The sequence below is a fragment of the Microcaecilia unicolor genome, chromosome 7 (genome assembly GCF_901765095.1).
Source record: "Microcaecilia unicolor chromosome 7, aMicUni1.1, whole genome shotgun sequence".
Classification (NCBI taxonomy): Eukaryota; Metazoa; Chordata; class Amphibia; order Gymnophiona; family Siphonopidae; genus Microcaecilia; species Microcaecilia unicolor.
Window position 1 is genome coordinate 21,784,635 of NC_044037.1, and position 22,498 is coordinate 21,807,132.

The 22,498-nt window shown below is 45.6% G+C and overlaps 1 protein-coding gene across 1 annotated transcript in view; it reads left to right on the plus strand.

Moving 5' to 3' along the window:
• The window catches only part of SMARCA1 (SWI/SNF related, matrix associated, actin dependent regulator of chromatin, subfamily a, member 1), a 130,155-nt gene that overhangs the window by 21,464 nt on the left and 86,193 nt on the right, over positions 1 to 22,498 (plus strand). Inside the window, exons 4-10 of the mRNA XM_030210659.1 lie at positions 7,129 to 7,229; positions 7,349 to 7,449; positions 7,813 to 7,992; positions 11,314 to 11,469; positions 12,137 to 12,268; positions 13,468 to 13,536; positions 18,133 to 18,242. Of these exons, the coding sequence (XP_030066519.1) occupies positions 7,129 to 7,229; positions 7,349 to 7,449; positions 7,813 to 7,992; positions 11,314 to 11,469; positions 12,137 to 12,268; positions 13,468 to 13,536; positions 18,133 to 18,242 (849 nt within the window). The remainder of the gene's footprint in view (positions 1 to 7,128; positions 7,230 to 7,348; positions 7,450 to 7,812; positions 7,993 to 11,313; positions 11,470 to 12,136; positions 12,269 to 13,467; positions 13,537 to 18,132; positions 18,243 to 22,498) is intronic.

Sequence of the window (22,498 nt, forward strand, 5' to 3'; positions counted from 1 at the left end):
CGAGTGCCTCAGAGCCATCCTTCCGGGGATCCTGGAAGGGCTGATGCGCCAGGCTGTGCCGGCGCCGGGGGTGCTTGCGCCCTCGGCGCCGATGACTGTGGCGCCGGCGAGCTCTAGCCCGGCGCCGGGGCAGTCGACACCGCCGCCGCTTGCGGTGCCGGTCTCGACAGCCACGCAGGTGGAGTCCCCGTCGACGTCGATGGAGGGAGCTCCGTCCCCGCCGGCGCGGGAGTCCACCGCTCGACGACACCGAGACCTTGGTGCCTCGACGTCGAGCCGGGCCCGGTACCGGACTCAGCTACATGAGCTAATGTCCGATACCGAGGACGAGGACTCGTGGGGGGAAGAGGAGGACCCGAGAGATTTCTCCTCCGAGGAGTCTACAGGCCTTCCCTCGGACCCCAAGCCGTCACCGGAGAGGAAGCTCTCACCTCCTGAGAGTCTCTCCTTTGCCTCCTTTGTGCGGGATATGTCTATAAGCATTCCCTTTCCCGTGGTCTCTGTGGAAGAGCCGAGGGCCGAGATGCTCGAGGTCCTCGACTATCCATCACCACCTAGAGAGTCCTCCACGGTACCGCTGCACAATGTCCTGAAGGAGACGCTGCTCCGGAACTGGGTGCGACCACTAACTAATCCCACCATTCCCAAGAAAGCAGAGTCCCAGTACAGGATCCACTCTGACCCAGAGCTCATGCGGCCCCAGTTGCCCCATGACTCAGCGGTCGTGGATTCTGCTCTCAAGAGGGCACGGAGTTCGAGGGATACCGCCTCGGCGCCCCCGGGGCGGGAGTCTCGCACTCTGGACTCATTTGGGAGGAAGGCCTACCAATCCTCCATGCTCGTGACCCGCATCCAATCTTACCTGCTCTATATGAGCATCCACATGCGGACCAATGTGCAACAGCTGGCGGACCTGGTCGATAAGCTCCCGCCGGAGCAGTCCAGGCCTTATCAGGAGGTGGTCAGGCAGCTGAAGGCGTGCAGAAAGTTCCTGTCCAGGGGGATTTTTGACACCTGTGACGTGGCATCTCGTGCTGCGGCCCAAGGTATAGTGATGCGCAGGCTCTCATGGCTGCGTGCCTCTGACCTGGACAACCGCACCCAGCAGAGACTGGCTGACGTCCCTTGCCGGGGGGATAACATTTTCGGTGAGAAGGTCGAGCAGATGGTGGACCAACTGCATCAGCGGGAAACCGCTCTCGACAAGCTCTCCCACCGGGCGCCTTCAGCACCCGCCCCCACGGGTGGGCGTTTTTCCCGGGCACGGCAGGCTGCACCCTATTCTTTTGCAAAGCGTAGGTACAACCAGCCGGCCCGAAGGCCTCGTCAGGCACAGGGACAGCCCCAGCGCGCTCGTTCTCGTCAACAGCGTGCGCCTAAGCAGCCCCCTGCGCCTCCACAGCAAAAGCCGGGGACGGGCTTTTGACTGGATCCACGGGAACATAGCCGCCCTACAAGTGTCCGTACCGGACGATCTGCCGGTCGGAGGGAGGTTAAAATTTTTTCACCAAAGGTGGCCTCTCTTAACCTCCGACCAGTGGGTTCTCCAAATAGTGCGGTGCGGATACGCCCTGAATTTGGCCTCCCTGCCTCCAAATTGTCCTCCGGGAGCTCAGTCTTTCAGCTCCCATCACAAGCAGGTACTTGCAGAGGAACTCTCCGCCCTTCTCAGCGCCAATGCGGTCGAGCCCGTACCACCCGGGCAGGAAGGGCAGGGATTCTATTCCAGGTACTTCCTTGTGGAAAAGAAAACAGGGGGGATGCGTCCCATCCTAGACCTGAGAGGCCTGAACAAATTCCTGGTCAAAGAAAAGTTCAGGATGCTTTCCTTGGGCACCCTTCTGCCAATGATTCAGAAAAACGATTGGCTATGTTCCCTGGATTTAAAGGACGCATACACTCACATCCCGATACTGCCAGCTCACAGGCAGTATCTCAGATTCCGACTGGGCGCACGGCACTTTCAGTATTGTGTGCTGCCCTTTGGGCTCGCCTCTGCCCCACGAGTGTTTACCAAGTGCCTCGTGGTGGTAGCGGCCTATCTACGCAAGCTGGGAGTGCACGTGTTCCCATATCTCGACGATTGGCTGGTCAAGAACACCTCGGAGGCAGGAGCCCTCCGGTCCATGCAGTGCACTATCCAACTTCTGGAGCTGCTGGGGTTTGTGATAAATTACCCAAAGTCCCATCTCCAGCCAACTCAGTCTCTGGAATTCATAGGAGCGCTGCTGAATTCCCAGACAGCTCAGGCCTACCTTCCCGAAGCGAGGGCCACCAATCTCTTGACCCTGGCTTCGCAGACCAGAGCGTCTCAGCAGATCACAGCTCGGCAGATGTTGAGACTTCTAGGTCATATGGCCTCCACAGTTCATGTGACTCCCATGGCTCGTCTTCACATGAGATCTGCTCAATGGACCCTAGCTTCCCAGTGGTTCCAGGCCACCGGGAATCTAGAAGATGTCATCCGCCTCTCCACCAGTTGCCGCACTTCACTGCTCTGGTGGACCATCCGGACCAATTTGACCCTGGGACGCCCATTCCAAATTCCGCAGCCCACGAAAGTGCTGACGACGGATGCATCTCGCCTGGGGTGGGGAGCCCATGTCGATGGGCTCCACACTCAGGGTCTGTGGTCCCTCCAGGAAAAGGATCTGCAGATCAACCTCCTGGAGCTCCGAGCGATCTGGAACGCACTGAAGGCTTTCAGAGATCGGCTGTCCTGTCAAATTATCCAAATTCGGACAGACAATCAGGTTGCAATGTATTACGTCAACAAGCAGGGGGGCACCGGATCTCGCCCCCTGTGCCAGGAGGCCGTCGGGATGTGGCGTTGGGCGTGTCGGTTCGGCATGCTCCTCCAAGCCACGTACCTGGCAGGCGTAAACAACAGTCTGGCCGACAGACTGAGCAGAGTCATGCAACCGCACGAGTGGTCGCTCCATGCCAGAGTGGTACGCAAGATCTTCCGAGCGTGGGGCACCCCCTCGGTGGACCTTTTCGCCTCTCAGACCAACCACAAGCTGCCTCTGTTCTGTTCCAGACTTCAGGCACACGGCAGGCTAGCGTCGGATGCCTTTCTCCTCCATTGGGGGACCGGCCTCCTGTATGCTCATCCTCCCATACCTTTGGTGGGGAAGACCTTACTGAAGCTCAAGCAAGACCGCGGCACCATGATTCTGATCGCGCCCTTTTGGCCCCGTCAGATCTGGTTCCCTCTTCTTCTGGAGTTGTCCTCCGAAGAACCGTGGAGATTGGAGTGTTTTCCGACTCTCATTTCGCAGAACGACGGAGCGTTGCTGCACCCCAACCTTCAGTCTCTGGCTCTCACGGCCTGGATGTTGAGGGCGTAGACTTCACTGCGCTGGGTCTGTCTGAGGGTGTCTCCCGGGTCTTGCTTGCCTCTAGAAAGGATTCCACTAAAAAGAGTTACTTTTTCAAGTGGAGGAGGTTTGTCGTGTGGTGTGAGAGCATGGCCCTAGAACCTCGTTCTTGCCCTGCACAGAACCTGCTTGAATACCTTCTGCACTTATCAGAGTCTGGCCTCAAGACCAACTCAGTAAGGAATCACCTTAGTGCGATTAGTGCTTACCATTATCGTGTGGAAGGAAAAGCCATCTCTGGAGAGCCCTTAGTCGTTCGATTCATGAGAGGCTTGCTTTTGTCAAAGCCCCCTATCAAGCCTCCTGCTGTGTCATGGGATCTCAACGTCGTCCTCACCCAGCTGATGAAACCTCCTTTTGAGCCACTGAATACCTGCCATCTGAAGTACTTGACCTGGAAGGTCATTTTCTTGGTGGCAGTTACTTCAGCTCGTAGGGTCAGTGAGCTTCAAGCCCTAGTAGCTCATGCTCCATATACCAAATTTCATCACAACAGAGTAGTGCTCCGCACCCACCCAAAGTTCCTGCCGAAGGTGGTGTCGGAGTTCCATCTTAACCTGTCAATTGTCTTGCCAACATTCTTCCCCAGGCCGCATACCCGCCCTGCTGAACGTCAGTTGCACACATTGGACTGCAAGAGAGCATTGGCCTTCTACTTGGAGCGGACACAGCCCAACATACAGTCCGCCCAATTGTTTGTTTCTTTCGACCCTAACAGGCTAGGGGTCGCTGTCGGGAAACGCACCATCTCTAATTGGCTAGCAGATTGCATTTCCTTCTCTTACGCCCAGGCTGGGCTGACTCTTGAGGGTCATGTCACGGCTCATAGTGTCAGAGCCATGGCAGCGCCAGTGGCCCACTTGAAGTCAGCCACTATTGAAGAGATCTGCAAGGCTGCGACGTGGTCATCTGTCCACACATTCACATCTCATTACTGCCTCCAGCAGGATACCCGACGCGACAGTCGGTTCGGGCAGTCGGTGCTGCAGAATCTGTTTGGGGTGTAAATCCAACTCCACCCTCCAGGACCCGAATTTATTCTGGTCAGGCTGCACTCTCAGTTAGTTGTTCTTCGTAGGTCAATTTCTGTTATACCCTCGCCGTTGCGAGGTTCAATTGACCTGGGTTCTTGTTTTGAGTGAGCCTGAGAGCTAGGGATACCCCAGTCGTGAGAACAAGCAGCCTGCTTGTCCTCGGAGAAAGGGTATGATACATACCTGTAGCAGTTGTTCTCCGAGGACAGCAGGCTGATTGTTCTCACCTTCCCTCCCTCCTCCCCTTTGGAGTTGTGTGTTTCATATTTTTTGCTAGTCATTCAACTGGCGGGAGCGGTCGCGCACGGGCGGGAAGACGGCCGCGCATGCGCGGTGGGCGTGCCCTGCGTGCTGACCGTCCCGCGAAGCTTATTTCCGGTTGGTGGGGGCTGCCGCGGACGTCACCCAGTCGTGAGAACAATCAGCCTGCTGTCCTCGGAGAACAACTGCTACAGGTATGTATCATACCCTTTATTGCATGTGCTCACCATCTCTGATCATAGGGCAGGAGCAAACACAGGCACTAATATGGCGCTATTGGCTTCTAGCACCCGTGTTTGCTTCTGATCATCGGCCCATTTATGGACTTACTTAGCCAGTTAGTGGACTGAATATCACTGCTAACTGGATAAGTTGTTTCTCTGCCCTAACTCTGTTCCCAGTTCGCCCTTAACCTAGCTGGTTAGGGGATAAGTTGTTAGTAGTGATATTCATCAGCTGTACCTGGCTGGCTAGCTCAGTGGGGTTTAACTGGGCAGGAGCCTCTCCTGCTCAGTTAAATCCTTTTGAATATCAACCCCTAATCAATTTTCATCCTCTCCAGACCTAAATACTCTTGTGAATGCCTCCTGATTATTCTTTGTGGATGGGCAGTTTTCAGAAAGTAAAATTACTCACCAGAAAACATTTTAACCATGGAAAGCTGCTTCAAAATTGTTCTCCCCATGACCCTCTGACGAAATAAATTTCAGAAGTTAAATTTTATTATTAATGTGTTTTAGATAGAAAGTTCTATAACCAGAGTTTTTGGCATTTTTATACAATTTTATGTTTTCATTTGTTTAAATATGCCAAAAATAAATGATGTATGTAAGTAGTGCATTATAAATTAACACTGTTCTCCAAGGAGATGCAGGCCTATTTGTATTCTCATATTTGGGTGATTCCATTTGACGGAGCCCAGTGCGGATGCTGGCTAGCGTATAGGTGTTTCAATTCTTGTAGTGTCTCGCCTGCATTCGTGGGTGACTTCCTGCCCAATGCATGAGTGAGTTGCTTGGTTTTTGTTTTTCTGCAGAGCAGGGAGGATGTGTTTTCACAGTCTCCCCTCAGTCCTTTTTTCTTTGCTTTCGCAGTTTCTTCACATGTGGGTATTTTTTCCTCATTTTTCTCTTTAATTTTTTGATATTTTTTTCTCTTAGTGCTTATTATTTTTGACCTTTCAAGTTTTCTTTCTTTTTTGGTGCTCGAAGCATTTTATTAGGACTAAAAGGCTATTAAGAAATCTCTTGAATCAGTTTTCATGGGATCATATGTCATTTGCGATTCATTTGATTATTTTTAATAATAATTTCCTTACCATCCTGCTAGACCGGTCCAGACTAGTGGGCTATGTCCCTTTGCCAGCAGATGGAGGCAGAGGAAAAAACGGAAGAGTCTAATGAAATCACTGGTATATCAGGTGGTGCAGCCAGGATCCTGTCGGTATTTCTTTGGTGCAGCAGGACTTTTGCAGTAACAGGCCTGACTCGCTAGTACACACACTACAGCCAGTGTCCAGTAGTTGAGGCTGGTGGGACTAGGCTCTCAGGATTTGGTTTATGAATCTAGTTGAGCGTGAAGGGATTTGCTGCCCCTCCTTAGCCCTGAACTTTGGCCCAAGGGCCTTTGTTTAGCAAGGCTGTCTGGCACAGGTTCTTACAGGAGCTTGCTAGAGGCCCCCCTCTGCTTTCTCCTCAGAGAAAGCAAAATTACTCACCTGTAGCAGATGTTCTCGAAGTACAGCAGGACAAGTATTCTCACTTATTCCTTTAACTCCTCTAGTAGTTATTTTCTTTATGCTTTTTTATCCAACATCTTGCCCAACACAAGTTGGGCAAGAAGGAAAGCACTCTCGCATGCATGGTGGGGGCCTGCCAAAGGCTTCTATAAACTTTGGAATCCTGGGCAGTGTGTGATGTCACCTACATGTGAATATTTGTCCTGCTGTCCTCGGAGAACATCTGCTACAGGTGAGCAACTTCACTTGCTAGCCCATCCCAGGACCCATCCTGGAAGACTTATGGTTTTGGGATATCCTTGGGTTCTTTGCCTGTCACTGGTTTGTAATTTCATGTTCTGCAGAGGTATCCCAGAAGGGTTGATTTTTTTTTTCGTAAGTATTTTATCTGTTTCTATTATTGTTTATAGCTTTGGTATTAGCATGCTGGCGGGATCCTGGCTGCATCACCTGTCATACCAGTGACGATGTTAGAATCTTTAGCTTTTTTTAATTTTGATGGTTTTCTGTGCTCCCATCTGCTTCTAAGGGGACGTTACCCATTAGTTTTGGCTAGTCTAGCAGGATTCAAGGAAAGGATTATTAGGTAAGAGTAAATTTTACCTTATTATTTATGCAGTGCTGTTGAGGTATACGATATGGTCCAGCTAAATTAGTAGTTATGAGGTCAGTAAGTTTCAGGTTGTACTTCAATACAGCTATTCTGCTTCTTTAGCTACAGACACCGGCGCACAGAGCAAGAAGAAGACGAAGAACTGCTTTCCGAGAGCCGGAAAACATCAAATGTGTGCGTACGATTTGAGGAATCTCCTTCTTGTAAGTAAAAAAAAAACATCTTCATGCTTTAGTTGAAAGTGAATGAATATTTTTCTGAACTAACCAAGAACATTAATCTTTAAAGTATATTTTGAGTAAAGAGAATTTTCTTCTTGCAGATGTAAAAGGAGGAACGCTGAGGGATTACCAGGTTAGAGGTTTGAACTGGATGATCTCCTTATATGAAAATGGCATCAATGGAATTCTGGCAGACGAAATGGTGAGTTAACAGCTTTCCTTGAAGGAAAGATAAAACTAATCAGAATGATGATCTTATGCCATATGTCCAACATAAAATCCCAGCACCCAGCGACACAGCAACTAAAGATCATACTGGACAATTTATAATCGTCACCTCTTTGACCCCTTGATACCTGATCCGAACTTACCTCATCTGATCACAATATAACTTTGTATCTGTTACCAACCCAATTGGCAACAGCCTCTACGGTACTATGTAAGCCACATTGAGCCTGCAAATAGGTGGGAAAATGTGGGGTACAAATGTAACAAATAATAATAAATAATATGTGTGTTCATTTCCAAACTGATTTTAGTTTTGCATTATTTTTTGAATTGGCAGGGTCTTGGGAAGACTTTACAGACTATTGCTCTCCTGGGCTACCTGAAGCACTACAGAAACATTCCTGGACCACACATGGTTTTGGTTCCAAAGTCAACTTTGCATAACTGGATGAGTGAATTTAAACGCTGGGTTCCTACACTTCGTGCTGTCTGTCTGATTGGGGACAAGGATGCCAGAGTAAGTGATTCATAATGATAACATTAACACACTAAGCAATACATCTTGTAGAAATGTGTCTTGTTTGGGATATACAGTTCGCTTTCATAAAATTCTGTTATGTCTTGTACTGTTTAAATTTCTAAGATATTCTGGGCAGATCACTTCCAGGAACTATTTATTGAGCTATTAGTTTTATCTTTCAGATTTTCAGTTTTTTCTTCTACATTGTGCTTGCTGTTTTCTTTTGCTAGTTTACTTTTAGCCGTATATAAACTTATGTTTTAACAGGTAGCTTTTTAGCAGTCATGTTAAGTTTAAGGAATAACCATTTCTAATACATATTTGTGAGGTATATAACTATTATTTAAAATCGTAATTGTCTATTGCTCATGTTTGGTTTATTCTTACTGTACACCACCTTGAGTGAATTTCTTCAAAAAGGCGGTAAATCCTAATAAAAACTATCAAGGTGCAAGACTACCCACTTCTATAGCCATGCCTAATCCTTCATTCTTTGTGCCTTTAATTATCTGAATCTGCCTCACCTCTTCACAGTGTCTCTCTCTCTTTCCAAGACCTTTCATATGTACCAAATAAACACTAGCCAAACACTGCCTCAATGTTTTAGACAACTTCCCTTTCCCACTAATTCTGTTTCAGCAACATTATAATGTCTGTATTACTAATACTAGACTGAAAAGCTCTTTATATTTCTTTGCTGTCTAGCCCAAATTCCACTTAAAACAAAATTAGCATCTGATATAAATGTCAATAAAAAGAACTAAACTATAATCCCTATTACGGCTGTAAAAATATTCAAATAACAAGTGTGACATGGGGGGGTATTTTTCATATGACGTCTACGTCCAACTTTAGACGTTTTGCAAAAAACGTTCAAAATCTGAATAGGAAAGAAGTTAATTAAAAAAAAAAAAGAAAAGCGTCTATCTTTTGTTTTCAAAATACTGTTTCTAACAAGGTTTGTGCGTTGGTCTTTTTATTTTTTTGGTCCATTAAAAAAAAAAAAAAATCCAAGTGAAAAACATAGAAATTCAAGCCATTGGGATGTAGCATTTTTAGTAGACTGGTCTCCCAGACATCCCAGGAGATAAATGGGGCACCCTTGGGGGCACTGCAGTGGACTTCAAAAACATGCTACCAGATACACATCTCACCATTGCTCCCTTATTTTGTCTGCTGAGCCCCCCAAAACCCACTACCCCCAACTGTACACCAGTACAGTAGCCCTTATGGATGAAGGGGGCACCTATATGTGGATACAGTGGGTTTCTGGTGAGTTTTTGAGGGCTCACAGTTTCCCCCCACAAATGTGATAGGTAGGGGGAGATGGAGACCTGAGTCCCTCACGCCATGGTGCACTGCAGTGACCAGTACACTACTCCAGGAACCTGCATGCTGCTCTAATAGACCTGGCTCTAACATCTGAGGCTATCATAGAGGCTGGGAAGTCATATTTTTATTGACATTTTTTGGGGGTGGGAGGGGGTCAGTGACCACTGGGGGGCTATTGGGGGGGGGGGGTCACCCCTGATTCTCTCCTTTGGTCATCTGGTCATTTAGGGCACCCTTTTGTGCCTTAGTCGTTATAAAAACAGGTCTAGCTCAAAAGTCTTAGTTGTAGTCCTGGACAGTTTTGTTTTGTTCCATTATGGCTGTAAAACGTCCAAGTCGTAGGAACACCCAAATCCCACCCTTACCATGGCCCTGACGTGCCCCCTTATGTTTTGAATGCATTTCTGGCAGACTTCATAGAAAAACGTCTAAAAATTGGTTTTGAAATTATTGATTTGGACGTTTATGCCACTTTTAAACATTTTTCTCTTTTGAAAATGAGCTCCATACAGTTGTGTGCTGGTAAATGTTTAACAGGCTCTCTCCCCGGTCCCCCTCTGCGCCCCCCCCCCAAATTGCGGAGCTGGCTATAGCTGGGGAGAGAGCCTGGGGGGGGGGGGGGGGGGGTGGCGGCAGTGCATTACTCCAGGAAAAAAAAATTAAATGATCCCAGGTTCCAATCTAATTCATGTTTAATGTGGGATAAAATGCCATAAATAAGTAAATAAATATAAACTTTTAATGTTGAGCACCTGATTCTCAAAGTGAACATATTCCAAACACTATAATGAAAATAAAATGATTTTTTTCTACCTTTGTTGTGTGGTGACTGTTTTTCTGATCATGCTGGCCCAGTATCCGATTCTACTGCTATCTGTCATCTTAACTCCGTTTCCAGGGTTTCCTTTCCATTTATTTCTTTCCTTTCCTCCTTTCTTCTTCATTTCTGGTCCTCCGCAGACTTCACTGTCCAGTGGATCCAGCTTCTGCCTATTTTCTTCATCCATGTGCAGTTTTTCTCCTCTCTTCCTTTTCCCTCATCTCATCTCCTTCCTCACTCTTCCCTCCCCTCCATCCATGTCCAGCATTTCTTCTCTCTCCCCCTGCCCTCCCCTCCATCCATGTCCAGCATTTCTTCTCTCTCCCCCTGCCCTCCCCTCCATCCATGTCCAGCATTTCTTCTCTCTCCCCCTGCCCTCCCCTCCCCTCCATCCACCCATGCCCTCCAGCCACCCATGCCCAGCGACTCTCCTCTCCTCCCCTTCCTCATCCAGCCACCCATATCCAGTGACTCCCTTCTCTCCCCTGCCACCCCCTCCCGAGTTGTTCAGCAAATTCTTTGGGGCAGGCAGTCTTGCCTGCCCGCTGCCGGCGCTGACTCTCCCCCGCTGCCGGATCGCTCTTCAAAATGGCCGCTGAGACTTACAAGAGCGGCCTCCAAGACTTCAGCAGAAGTCTCGAGAGGCCGCCACTGGAAGTCTCGGCGGCCATTTTTAAAGAGAGAACCGGCAGCGGGCAGGCAAGACTGCCTGCCCCAAAGAATTCGATGGACAACGTGACTCAGGTGAGGGACCAGATCCGGAAGGAGGGAGGGAGGGAGGAAGGAGAGCCGGCTCGCACTTAGTAACAACCGGCGTGCAAGTCGGAACAAAATTTAACAACCGGCTCTTGCGAGCCGGTGCGAGCCGGCTCCAGCACACCACTGGCTCCATTGTATACTACTTACAATGTCAACACAATATGCAGTATAACATTTTAATGGGTGTAAGCAAAGATGGAACATATAGATAGGTAAGAGAGTAAGAGGAGTTAGAAAATAAGGTGACTAATTTAAAGAAAGTTGCACATGAGGTTCAGCTGCCCTAAACATTTTGCAGTTATATTGTAAAATATTATTTCATTGTAGTAGTGTAACTTTGGAAATTCTGTGTTATGTATGTTAATTTAACTATAACTTTGAACTGTCAGTCAGTTGTTTTGTATTAGGCTGCCTTTGTTCGCGATGTTATGATGCCTGGAGAGTGGGATGTTTGTGTTACCTCCTATGAAATGGTGATCAAGGAAAAATCTGTCTTCAAGAAGTTTAACTGGAGATATTTAGTCATTGATGAAGCTCACCGGATAAAGAATGAAAAATCCAAGGTAAGATTTTTAACATTCGACTCATTTTCATGAACGTTTTAGTTTACCTCCACAGCAACCTCGTTGATGTACTTTATCATTTGTGTTGAAGGTTTTGGTTTGTTCTTTGTCAGGTTGAAACCATAGCATGTTTCTGGATCTAGAAAGATTTGTCCAACTGTTTTGAAAAACAGGATACTTATTCTATTCAGGTGAAGAATTATCAAGTGGAGTTCAGCATCTTTGCTGCGTGGCATCTTTCTGTTTACTTCCCCATCTCATGACAGATGCAAATTATTTGGCATTTATTCAAGAGTAATGATTAAGTCTGCTGAGGTAAAATCTTGTAAGAGACATGTATTTAGCAAGAATGTTACACTTCTAACTGAGGAATTCACTTGATTACGTAGCATTGGGAACAGTGTAACTACGTTACTTAACGATCAAGAAAAATTCAAGAATAATAAAACTAGACTGTGAATCTCTTTTTTGCCCATGAAGCGGGTATAATAGCAAGACAAGCTTCCAAGCAGGCTCTCTGTGTGTATATGCTTTAGCTTTCTTTTGGAGAATTCATTTCTGTATTGTGCCATTTATTATATTTTGCCTAGTTATACTGAAACTTTCAGTTCTCTTGAGCTGATGCATTACTGGTGAAATAAACACTGGCTTGGCGTTACATTTCTAGCTGTCTGAGATAGTTCGTGAGTTCAAGACAACAAATCGGTTACTTCTGACAGGAACTCCTTTACAGAATAACCTTCATGAACTGTGGGCATTGCTAAACTTTCTGCTACCTGATGTCTTCAATTCTGCTGACGTAAGTCTGGTTTGCACTTGTTTTGAAGGCAGTTTCAAAGTAATGTGTAGGTAGAACTAATGTTATAATCTAATCATTTGTTTTGGTTGGTTTTCCAGTTCAGCCAGGTCATTGCTGGCTAATGTGCTGCAAATCTTTATTCCCAACAATTTTTTTCTTCTATTAAATATCTCCTCCTAGCTCACTTGACCCATTTATTTAATGAACAAGTCTCCTTGTTGTAATATGGGCCCTATTTCTAGCTAGTAGGTATCTTTGTTGCGCAGTGACCGGTACTTCCTCTACTGCAGGGCCTATGAATGCTTACAAGTGACTATGGGTGTCTTATAATATATGAGATGCTATCTTACATTCATTGTAGTGGAACATGTTTATTCTAGCTGATGTAATATGATCAAGAATTTATAACAAATTTCAGACCAGTCCAGACAAGTGCCAGCAGATGTAGACTAAGAAAAAAGCTCAAAACTGACCACTCCCCTTCTAGGGAGCTGGTCCTGCCTTTCACTGTTCAGTATTTCTCTCTGTTGAGCACATGGTGCAGATATGTGACCCGGTTAAGCAGGATTGCCAAGCTGTAGGGCAGTGGTCTTCATGCCATCTTCCACTGGAAGAGGAAGATCCCAGTTGAGCCCCTAGGGTGACAGTCTTCGGGCTGATTCCCCTGGTAGAGCAGACTCCTGTTTTTTATACCGTAAGAGAGAGAATGTTTGCAATCCATTAACCAATACCTTAGCGTCTGTAGTGGAGGAGTAATCTAATGCTTACAGCATGGGCGGAGAACAGGGAAACCTGGTTCAAATCCTGTGGCACCTCCTTGTGACCTTTGGCCACTCACTTGACCCTTTATTGCCTCAACTACAAGTTTAGTGGTGATTATAATCCCCGCAACAATTGTATGGCTGTATCTGGCTCAGGCGTTGGGATAAATTGCATGGAGTAACATGATTAAAACTCAATTTGCAATATATTCAGGGTATGGATAGGAAAGGGAATGTAAAACGGGAAAATTCCCCAGGTAGTTGAGAATGAAACTATGAATCATGGTACCAGATCCTAGCTCTGGCTTCAGCTGAGCCGCAAGTCCAAAGAAGTAGAAACGCCTGGTTTGAAAAAAAGGTACAATAATATTTGTGCTTTAAATTTTGGGGAAAAATAAGTTGGTAACTCTTAAATGAATATTGTTTCTTTTGTTACAGGATTTTGATTCATGGTTTGACACCAACAATTGTCTTGGTGACCAGAAGCTGGTTGAAAGGCTTCATGCAGTAAGTAATTGTCCCTTGGCAGTTGTTAATGGGGAAGAATGAGGGAAGACTTGCAAGCTCAGATGAGAATACATTTAACTAACTTGCTAAAATTAACTACTTTTGTTTGTACCCTAGTCTTAAATGAGAAAAGTTAAACATTTTCCGGCCGATATTCAAGGTGAGTTAACTGGCTGGAAATAGCTGCTGACCTGTTAACTTGCTTGGCCGTGGTTATCCAGTCATTTTCAAAGAGGATGACCAGTTAAGTGTCGCTGAAAATGGCCGGTTAGCACCAAACTTAAAGCCAGCTATGTCAGGGGTGGAGTCCGGTTAGGTCCCGCTATTCAGAACTAACCGGCCAGGTTTAGCACATAAATAGGACTGCATAAATAGCTAGCTATCCTATCTTCAGGCATTAAGCCATGGCCGGTTAAGTCTGACTATTAACTTAACTGGTCATGTGCTAGCTGGCTTTAGAAGAAAAAAAGGAAATTCAATGTCGAAGCCCACATGGGACCTGGCATTGAATTTCTGATTTTAGCACCAGTGTTGGACAAAAAAAACGCTCTCTAACTGCATCTCAGCCAGTTCATATTTTGCGAAGGAATTAGTCAAATAATCAGATACTAAAAGTGAAGGCTGAAAATAAGGTGAAAATTAAACTTACCTGTTTATTTTTTTTCCTTTAGTCCTATAAGACTAGTTGGTTATATCCCCCTGCTAGCAGATGGAGGTTGAGACTTTACATCCATTATAGGGGATCTGATGTTGCCTTAGGTCCTTGGTATCCTATGCCTAAAATAAGAGAACTGAAAGCAGTTACGTTTTCGTTTCCAGTTCACCACAACGACCAACCTGATATAGTCAAACACTTCACTCCATGATCACTAACCCAAGAATGAGATAATACCTTACATCAAAGATATGACTAAGCCAACTACCTTCAACACGGGCAACAGTGAACTTATTGTTAGCTTTCTGAATTTGTCAGATGAGAACCCTTGGTCACCATGGCTTCCCTGGGTTGACTCTGGACTGGTCTGGTAAGACTAAAGAAAAGGAGTGGTTAGAGCACTGAGTTGACAACCAGGGAAATCTGGTTGAAATCTAACTGTTGCTTCCTGTGATCTTGGGGCAAGTACCTTTAACTCTCCACTGCCCCAGGTACAAACTTATTTTGTAAGCCCTCTGGGGACAGGGAAACTTTGCTGTACCTGAATGTAACTCACTTGGAGGTGCTATTGAAAAAGGGGCGAGCCTGATTCTTTCAACAGCCAAAGCTGTAAAAGAGAATGAATGGAATCTTCTGACCAGGGAAAAAGTGATTGCCTCCCTCAGAAATCTGTACAGAAGGAACACGTACAGGAGACTGGATACAAGTCCTGGTTCTGTTAGAATATTCAGCTCCCTGACTGCTGTTTTCCTTTTTTTAGCTGAATAACTTACTCTTCTTGGAGGTTTACCTTCCTTATCATCCATGCCAGACTAGTCCAGGAAGCCGCAATAGATTTCATTTTAAAAATGTTGGAAAATAGCTGGGGCATTACATAGGCCAAATGGCATAACTAAGTATTCATAATGGCCGTCATGGGTGTTAAATGCAGTTTTCCACTCATCCTCTGGAAACGGAAGTCAATCCTGATACACATGGAAATCAGTTCATCTAAAGTCGGTAATTCTCGGCTGGCCAATTCATCTTTAATTCCTCCTACCACACCTTGCCAAAAACAGCTACTAAGGCCTTCTGATTCCACCTCAACTCTGCAGCTAGTGTGCGAAATCGAATAGCATAGTCTCCTACCGTGAGAGAGCCTTGTTGGAGATGTAGTAAGTCAGTGGCTGCAGAGGAGGGTCATCCTGGTTCATAAAAACTAACCAAAACCATGTCAAAAAGGCTGATAGTTCGGAAGGGATAGGATCCTGCTGTTCCCACAGAGGATGAGCCTAGGCCAATGGCCAGCCAGAAAGGAGGGATACAATATAGGTGACCTTGACATGGTCAGAGGAAATATTTCCAGGCTGTAATTCAAAATGCAGCTGACACTGGTTCAAAAAGCCTCTTACATGCTTATGGGGGTGCCATCAAAGCGAAGAGGATCTGATATATGCATCGGAGTAGCTGATGGAACAGGAGCCTGAGTTCTACGTGGAGATGTGTGTAAAGCAGTTAATTGGGTGCAGACATCTTGTTAGACTCCAGAAAAATGTTGTAATTGATTTCGTTGTTGCTGTAACGCCTGGGCGAGATCTGGAAGAGTGGGTTTGTCAGGAGAGCTTACTGCTCTGCCAGGATGGAGCAGAAGAAGGTGAGCCCAAAGTCCTAGTCCAGAGGACTATAGACAGCCAAGAAACTCCTGTGTTCTTCACCACAACCAACTGCCATTCCCTGGAGGTTGAGCCCCTAGTTTCAGGCAGCCAGTGGGGCTTTTCCACAGCCAGGAAAAGTCAGTGTCTGGAGACAGGTGGTACTGGGCAAGAGCAGGTCACACAAACGTAGACAAAGTTCAGTAGAGGAAGCCACAAACAGGTCACAGGAACCGGAGATAGGTAGGCAGGCAAGGTAAGAAATCAGCCAGACAAACAGACAATGTGGTAAGAAGTCAGCCAGGCAAGCAGGCAGGCAACGTGGTCAAAAGACGGCCAGGCAAGCAGCATAGTTAGAAGTCAGCCTGGCAGACAGCATGGAAAGAAGACGGTCAGACAGATCGTAGTCAGAAGTCAGCTAGGCAAACCGGCCAGCACTGAATACTTTCTTGAATTAGCACATTTTTCATAAACTGGCAAACTTGAAAATATGTAAAGATTACTAGTGACTGTAAGCCATATCTCTTTTGCAGCAAAGAAAAAGGAAGCATGTGAAATAATTCATCATCTAATAACTGCTGTACTTGTCAGATTCGTTTATCATGCCACATCCAATATCCCATGTCCTCCATCTCAGGAGGGAATTCTCCATTCCCTAATAATGGAACATGTATACTCTGGAAGAAAGGAGAAACAGGGGTGATATGATATAAACGTTCAAATATTTGAAAAGTATTAATCCGCAAATGAACCTTTTCCGGAGGTGTGAAGGCGGTAGAACGAGAGGACATGAAATGAGATTGAAGGGGGGCAGACTCAAGAAAAATGTCAGGAAGTATTTTTTCACGGAGAGAGTAGTGGATGCTTGGAATGCCCTCCCGCGGGAGGTGGTGGAAATGAAAACGGTAACAGAATTCAAACACGCGTGAGATAAACATAAAGGAATCCTGTTCAGAAGGAATGGATCCTAAGGAGCTTAGCCGAGATTGGGTGGCAGAGCCGGTAGCGGGAGGCGGGGATGGTGCTGGGCAGACTTATATGGTCTGTGCCAGAGCCGGTGGTGGGAGGCGGGGATGGTGCTGGGCAGACTTACACGGTCTGTGCCCTGAAAAGGACAGGTACAAATCAAGGTAAGGTATACACAAAAAGTAGCACATATGAGTTTATCTTGTAGGGCAGACTGGATGGACCATGCAGGTCTTTTTCTGCTGTCATTTACTATGTTACTATGAAATAGGGAGCAATCAATTACACCACCAAACCACTGGGTCTATAGTTCCTAAACAGACAGCACTTCCTTCGCTTATATCCAAACAGCCTGACACTGGAGGGTCACATTAAGGCTTATAATATTCAGGCTATGGCTGTGTAAGTAGTTCATTTGAGATTTGTAGAACTGTTACTTGGACTTCAGTCTGTGCAGTCATATCTAATTATTGTTCAGAGAGGGTTTTCTGGTGTAGGTTTGGCCAGTCTGTCCTCCAGAATCTTTTTAAGGTTTAGAGTCCAACTCTGTTTCACCTACAGCCTATTTTTATTTCCAGCCTGCCTTCTGAAAAAAAGGAGAAGAAAAATCAGTAAGAGTGAAAAAGCCCTGTCGCCACAAAAATTAGTTAAGGTGTCTGCTGTGTGGTGATGATATCTATTTATGTTGGTTTTTTTTTCTTTCTCCTTTTTTTTTTTCTGTTAAAGGCAGCCTGTAGCTAGGGAGTCCCATCTGTGAAGACTTGTTATCTTTCTTGTTCTTGGAGAAAACCAACTTACCTGTAACAGATGTTCTCTGTGAACAGCAGGATGTGATTTCACATGTCCACCCACCTCTCCTTGGAATTGTTTCCTCAACAGCTTTATAAAGCCTAATGAGGGAGGACAGTACAAGGCAGGAACTGGCACACGTTCAATTGGGTCTCTTAAAGGCTTCCAGAACCTGTGTAGCTGGAGAGACCTTTTTATTGTACAGGCTTCATTGGATTGATGATGGCCATCTGCTGTCCATGGAGAGCACCTGCTACATATATTTATCTTGGTTATTATGATCCAGCAACATGCATCATGAGGAGTGAGATGCTCATCCTAACTCCCAAATCCATGCTGTTAGAGATTTTGTTTTTCATAGCTAGTTCTCAAAAGCATTGCCATCCAATCTAATCTATGTGTACATTTCCTGTTTTCTGCAGCAAAAAGCTAGTTTATAAGATTAGTATTTTTTCCTTTCGTATATTCTTTTCGAATTTGGCTGTACGTTTTGTGTTTGAGTTCACAATGAAAGGCCTCATTTGGATGTAACCTTTTTCAAATACATATTTTTAGGTTCTGAAGCCATTTTTGTTACGTCGAATAAAGGCTGAAGTAGAAAAGAGTTTGCCTCCCAAAAAAGAAGTGAAAATCTACCTTGGGCTTAGCAAAATGCAAAGAGAATGGTGAGATATTGATGAAAATGCGTTTAAATAATGTGACCAAGATATTATGTAAGCTTGAACCTTAACCATGCAGTGTTTTGTATTGTGCTCATCTTGGTGGTGGTGTAAATCATTCCTGTTTTGTTTCATTTTTGAATATTAATGGTTAATTTTAACATTCTAAAATACCTTCGCGGTCTTGACATGCTGACTGTATCTCGGATGGATTTCCCCCAACCATCTTAACTGTGGTTGTCTGTTGGCTCACATGAAAATAGAATTTAAAAACTTAAAAATACTGAGAGAGATTTTCTGCACTTACTGACACATTCCATTCCTAAAATCTCTGAACAGCTGGTAAATTCTGGGGTTCTTGCTCCTGTGGTGCTAATGTCTGGCTTCTAGAAAATCTGATGCTCAATCCTAATGGCATGTGTGTCAATAAAATTGCATGCTGAATATATTTTACTACTGCAGCATATGAGGAGGACAATTTTCAAAGCCATTTTCATAGGTAAATGGTGATCTATATGGGTAATTTGTTTGGGCTGATTGTTGCCTGCCTTTGCCTGTCTAAAAGAAAATGCAGGTTTCTGTAGTATATGTACTTCTGGTGTAAAATACAAAGAGGTGTCCCTGGGGGCATTTAGGTTCTGCGAGGAAAATAGTGTATGTATTTGGGGGCAATTCTGCATGGTTAGAGTTTATTCTATAAGGAGTCCTTTTACAAAGGTGTGCTGAAAAATGGCCTGTGCTAGTGTTAGGTGCGTGCTTTGAAGACGCGCAGTCCCATTTTCCAGGGGCCTGTAAAAAAGGCCTTTTTTTTGGCCGAAAATGGATGTGCGGCAAAATAAAAACTGACGTGCGTCCATTTTGGGTCTGAGACCTTACCACCACTACCCGTTGACTTAGTGGGAAGGTCTCGCGTGTTAACCGGGTAGTAATCGTCAATGTGCGTACACTGCCAGTTACCACCTGGTTAGCACTGCACGGTAGGAAATAAAGAATATTTCCTTAGCGTCCCTCCGGACCGGCCCAGGATTGGACTGATGGGTTGTGGAGACTGAGAAAAAAACTCTGACTCTAGAGAGCCGATGAGAGCCCTGGTCATGTGACCCTAGCCTCAGTATTTTCTCAGTCTCCCAGCAGGTAGGATGTGAGCCTATTAGTCTCTCTTTTTGGTATTTGTAGATATTCTCTTTATTGGTTCTTCTGTGCCCAGGAATTTTATTGAGGTCATTCCTGATACTAAGTGCCTTAGTGTTCAGCCTCTGGGGTGTTAAACTCGGGTGCCCAGAGTCCCTCCCCCCTATTTCCTCCCCATCTCCCTTCTGGTGTACCAGTTACCACCTGGTTAGCACTGCACGGTAGGAAATAAAGAATATTTTTGGACACGCGTATTGGAGGCGCATAAAAACTGGAATTACCGCCCGGGCCACGCGGTAGCCAGACGGTAGTTCCAAAGGTGCCCTACGCACCTTAGTAAAAGGGCCCCTAAGACATCTGGGTGCCCAGATTCCATTATTAAATACTATGATAACCTGGTATCTGGTGGACCTTACATTTATATACATGCAGTTTCCCCAGCTATAGACCTGGTGTGCATAACTGTAAGTGGGAGCCATGCCCATGCTCTGCCCATGTGTGGGCTTCCTTGCATTTATGTGGTATGCCACTTAGGTATGCTGTTACAGAATAGTTCTTAGGTGCCCTGCCTGGTTCACAGGTAGGTGTTCACTTATGCATGTAAGTGTTAATATTCTGTACATTTATGTGCACAAGGGGCATGCAAATGCAGACAGTTATAGAATTGCCTGTCACATGTTTCAGAAGTACATATGTTGGTTTGTTCCATCTCTGCTGCTCACGAAAATGGCGGGTACAAAGTGAACGAGTGCTTTGTGCCTGCCAGTTTTCAAAGGGAAACAAAAGTGTGATTTCTGGAAAGTGTTTTGAAAATATTTTGCAATGTATGTAGGATAAAGGTTTCAGCATTTCACACAATGTGGGCCATTCAAAATTGCCCTCTTTTTCTACAGTTCTAGTGGATGTATTTTCCATTTTAAAAATCCAGTGAATTTAAAGTAGAATTATGTTTTCAGAATTAGATTGCATGATGTTTTCACCAGAGATTTGTTGACTAAGTATATGATAACTATTGGGTCACATTTTTTTTTTTTTTAATTTTGAAATTTGACAGCATCTCTCATTTTTCATTGACAAAAATGAATGTAGTCTGGGTACACAATGTGCTTAACTAGCAGTTGTGTCTGTCTGTTGGGAGGCATTGGGGTATATATAGTGCGCCCCCCCCCCCCCCACTTCAGAAATTCTTCCTTTAGATGGAGCTGCAGGGATCAGGTATGGGAGAGGGAATTTGCCAGTCTCTAAGAAATGTGTACTGGTACCAGCTAGTGTTATTTGATAAAGAATTGGTTTTATCACCTGTACTAAAAAAACAGAATATGAAAATAAAATATTGAAGCTTAACTTCTCTGAACTTGGATGCCGATATTTAGAACTGCTTTCTGGTAAGATCTATCAGTGCAGTCAATGGCTAACCATAAATTTAAGCACATGAACTCACCTGCTAAAATGTAGAGGAAAACTTTTATGATTAGAAGTGATACCTCATATTATATTAGTGCTGCTTAGGCTTAAACATTTATTCCATCCATGCCAGACCAGTCCAGACAAGATGGAGACAGAGAAAGAAAGCTCAGACTAAACTTTACTCCTCTTCTATGGAACTGTTGCTGCCTTCTATACTTCATTATTTCTCTCCAACAGATAGTACAGACTTATGGATTGCAGCAGGATTGCTAGGCTTCCAAGGCAGTGGCCACCTTCCTTGGGGAAGGCAGATCCTGATCAGGATCTCAGGAAAACAGTCTTTGGGCTGCTTCCTCGGGTAGAGCAGACTCCCCAGTTCCCTGGGCAGCAGTCCTAGGCTTGTCCTTCTGGTTGAGCTAGCTCCCAGGGTCTGGCCACCTGCATCTGGTGCTTCCAGAGCTTCAACCTACAGCAAACATCTGGATGAGCAGGGACTGAGAGTAGGTCTGTATCAGCAGGATCAGATTCTACTCTACCAGCCCCACTTTCCTCCTTTTGCTTCCTGACTTCTTTATTTCTCTGCAAGAGAATCCTTTCAAAGGGAAGCCATGCTTTTTGCAGCTATAAGAAAAAATAAAGGAAGAAATAACCTAGAGGAGTGATGTACCTATAGAGGTAAACGTGTAATAAAAAAGGCACTGGTTGTCACATAGGCAGACAGATGCAGATAAATCTTTCAAGGTACCTGCAGGGACTAGCTGGCTCCCCTACTGTGACAGTGTAGCCATGTCCTACTGCTTTTCCTATTCATTCTCCTCCTCTTCCTTTGGATTTAAAAATTTTCAGTCATCTGAGAAGGACGGTAATACCTTGGACACGGGTATATTTGTATCTCCCACATTTTAGCATGTGCAGGATGTCTGTAGGCTCACAGTTGTGATTCCTTCCTAAGTAATTCTCTCATCAGATGTAAGCCTTGAACTGTAGGTTGAGGAGTATTCTTTTCTAGGTCAGCTGTCAAGTGAGCAGTGGCCCCAGTTGGGGTGGAGTTTCAATGAGCCTTAGTTTGATCAGAAATAGCGTTAGGGGGAAGTTATCAAGGTGTGGTAAAAGTCAGGCTTTTACTGCACTTTAATTTACAGAGGAAGTCAGCCACAATGAAAAAAGCTGCCCTCTTTCAAAGCACTCCCCCCTCCCCAATTTAAGGCTTCCAAGTTCAAGACCCCTTACCCAGAAGCTCTTTCTGAATCACTCTTCCCAAAAGGCCTCTCCACTACCCGTAGGGTCTGCCTTGTGTTTTCCCTGGGATCTAATGAGGTCAGGGCAGGAGTGACTGTACCACAAGATTACTACTAGGGGATCTCATGCACCATTTTGAAACCAGTGCTGGCAAGGGCAGGAGTGACTGGGAAGCACTTCTGCCCCAGACCCCACTAGACCCTAGGGAAAACACAAGGTGGACCTACAGTGGGGGGCCTACCAGATGGGAGTCCTTCATATTAGGGGAGGGTGCATATGTCCATGTGGCAGGGGCATGAGTTCAGAGTAAGCTTTTGAGTGGGTGGTTCTGAACCGGGGGGGGGGGGGGGGGCATTGAATTAGGGGACCTTGAACTGGAGGAGGGCTAGTGGGGGGATTTGTGATTGGGGGGAGGGCAACTTTTTAAACTGTGGCTGGCCCCTTTAAGATGCAGCCTGGGAGCATTAGGCTGCAACTTTGTGACC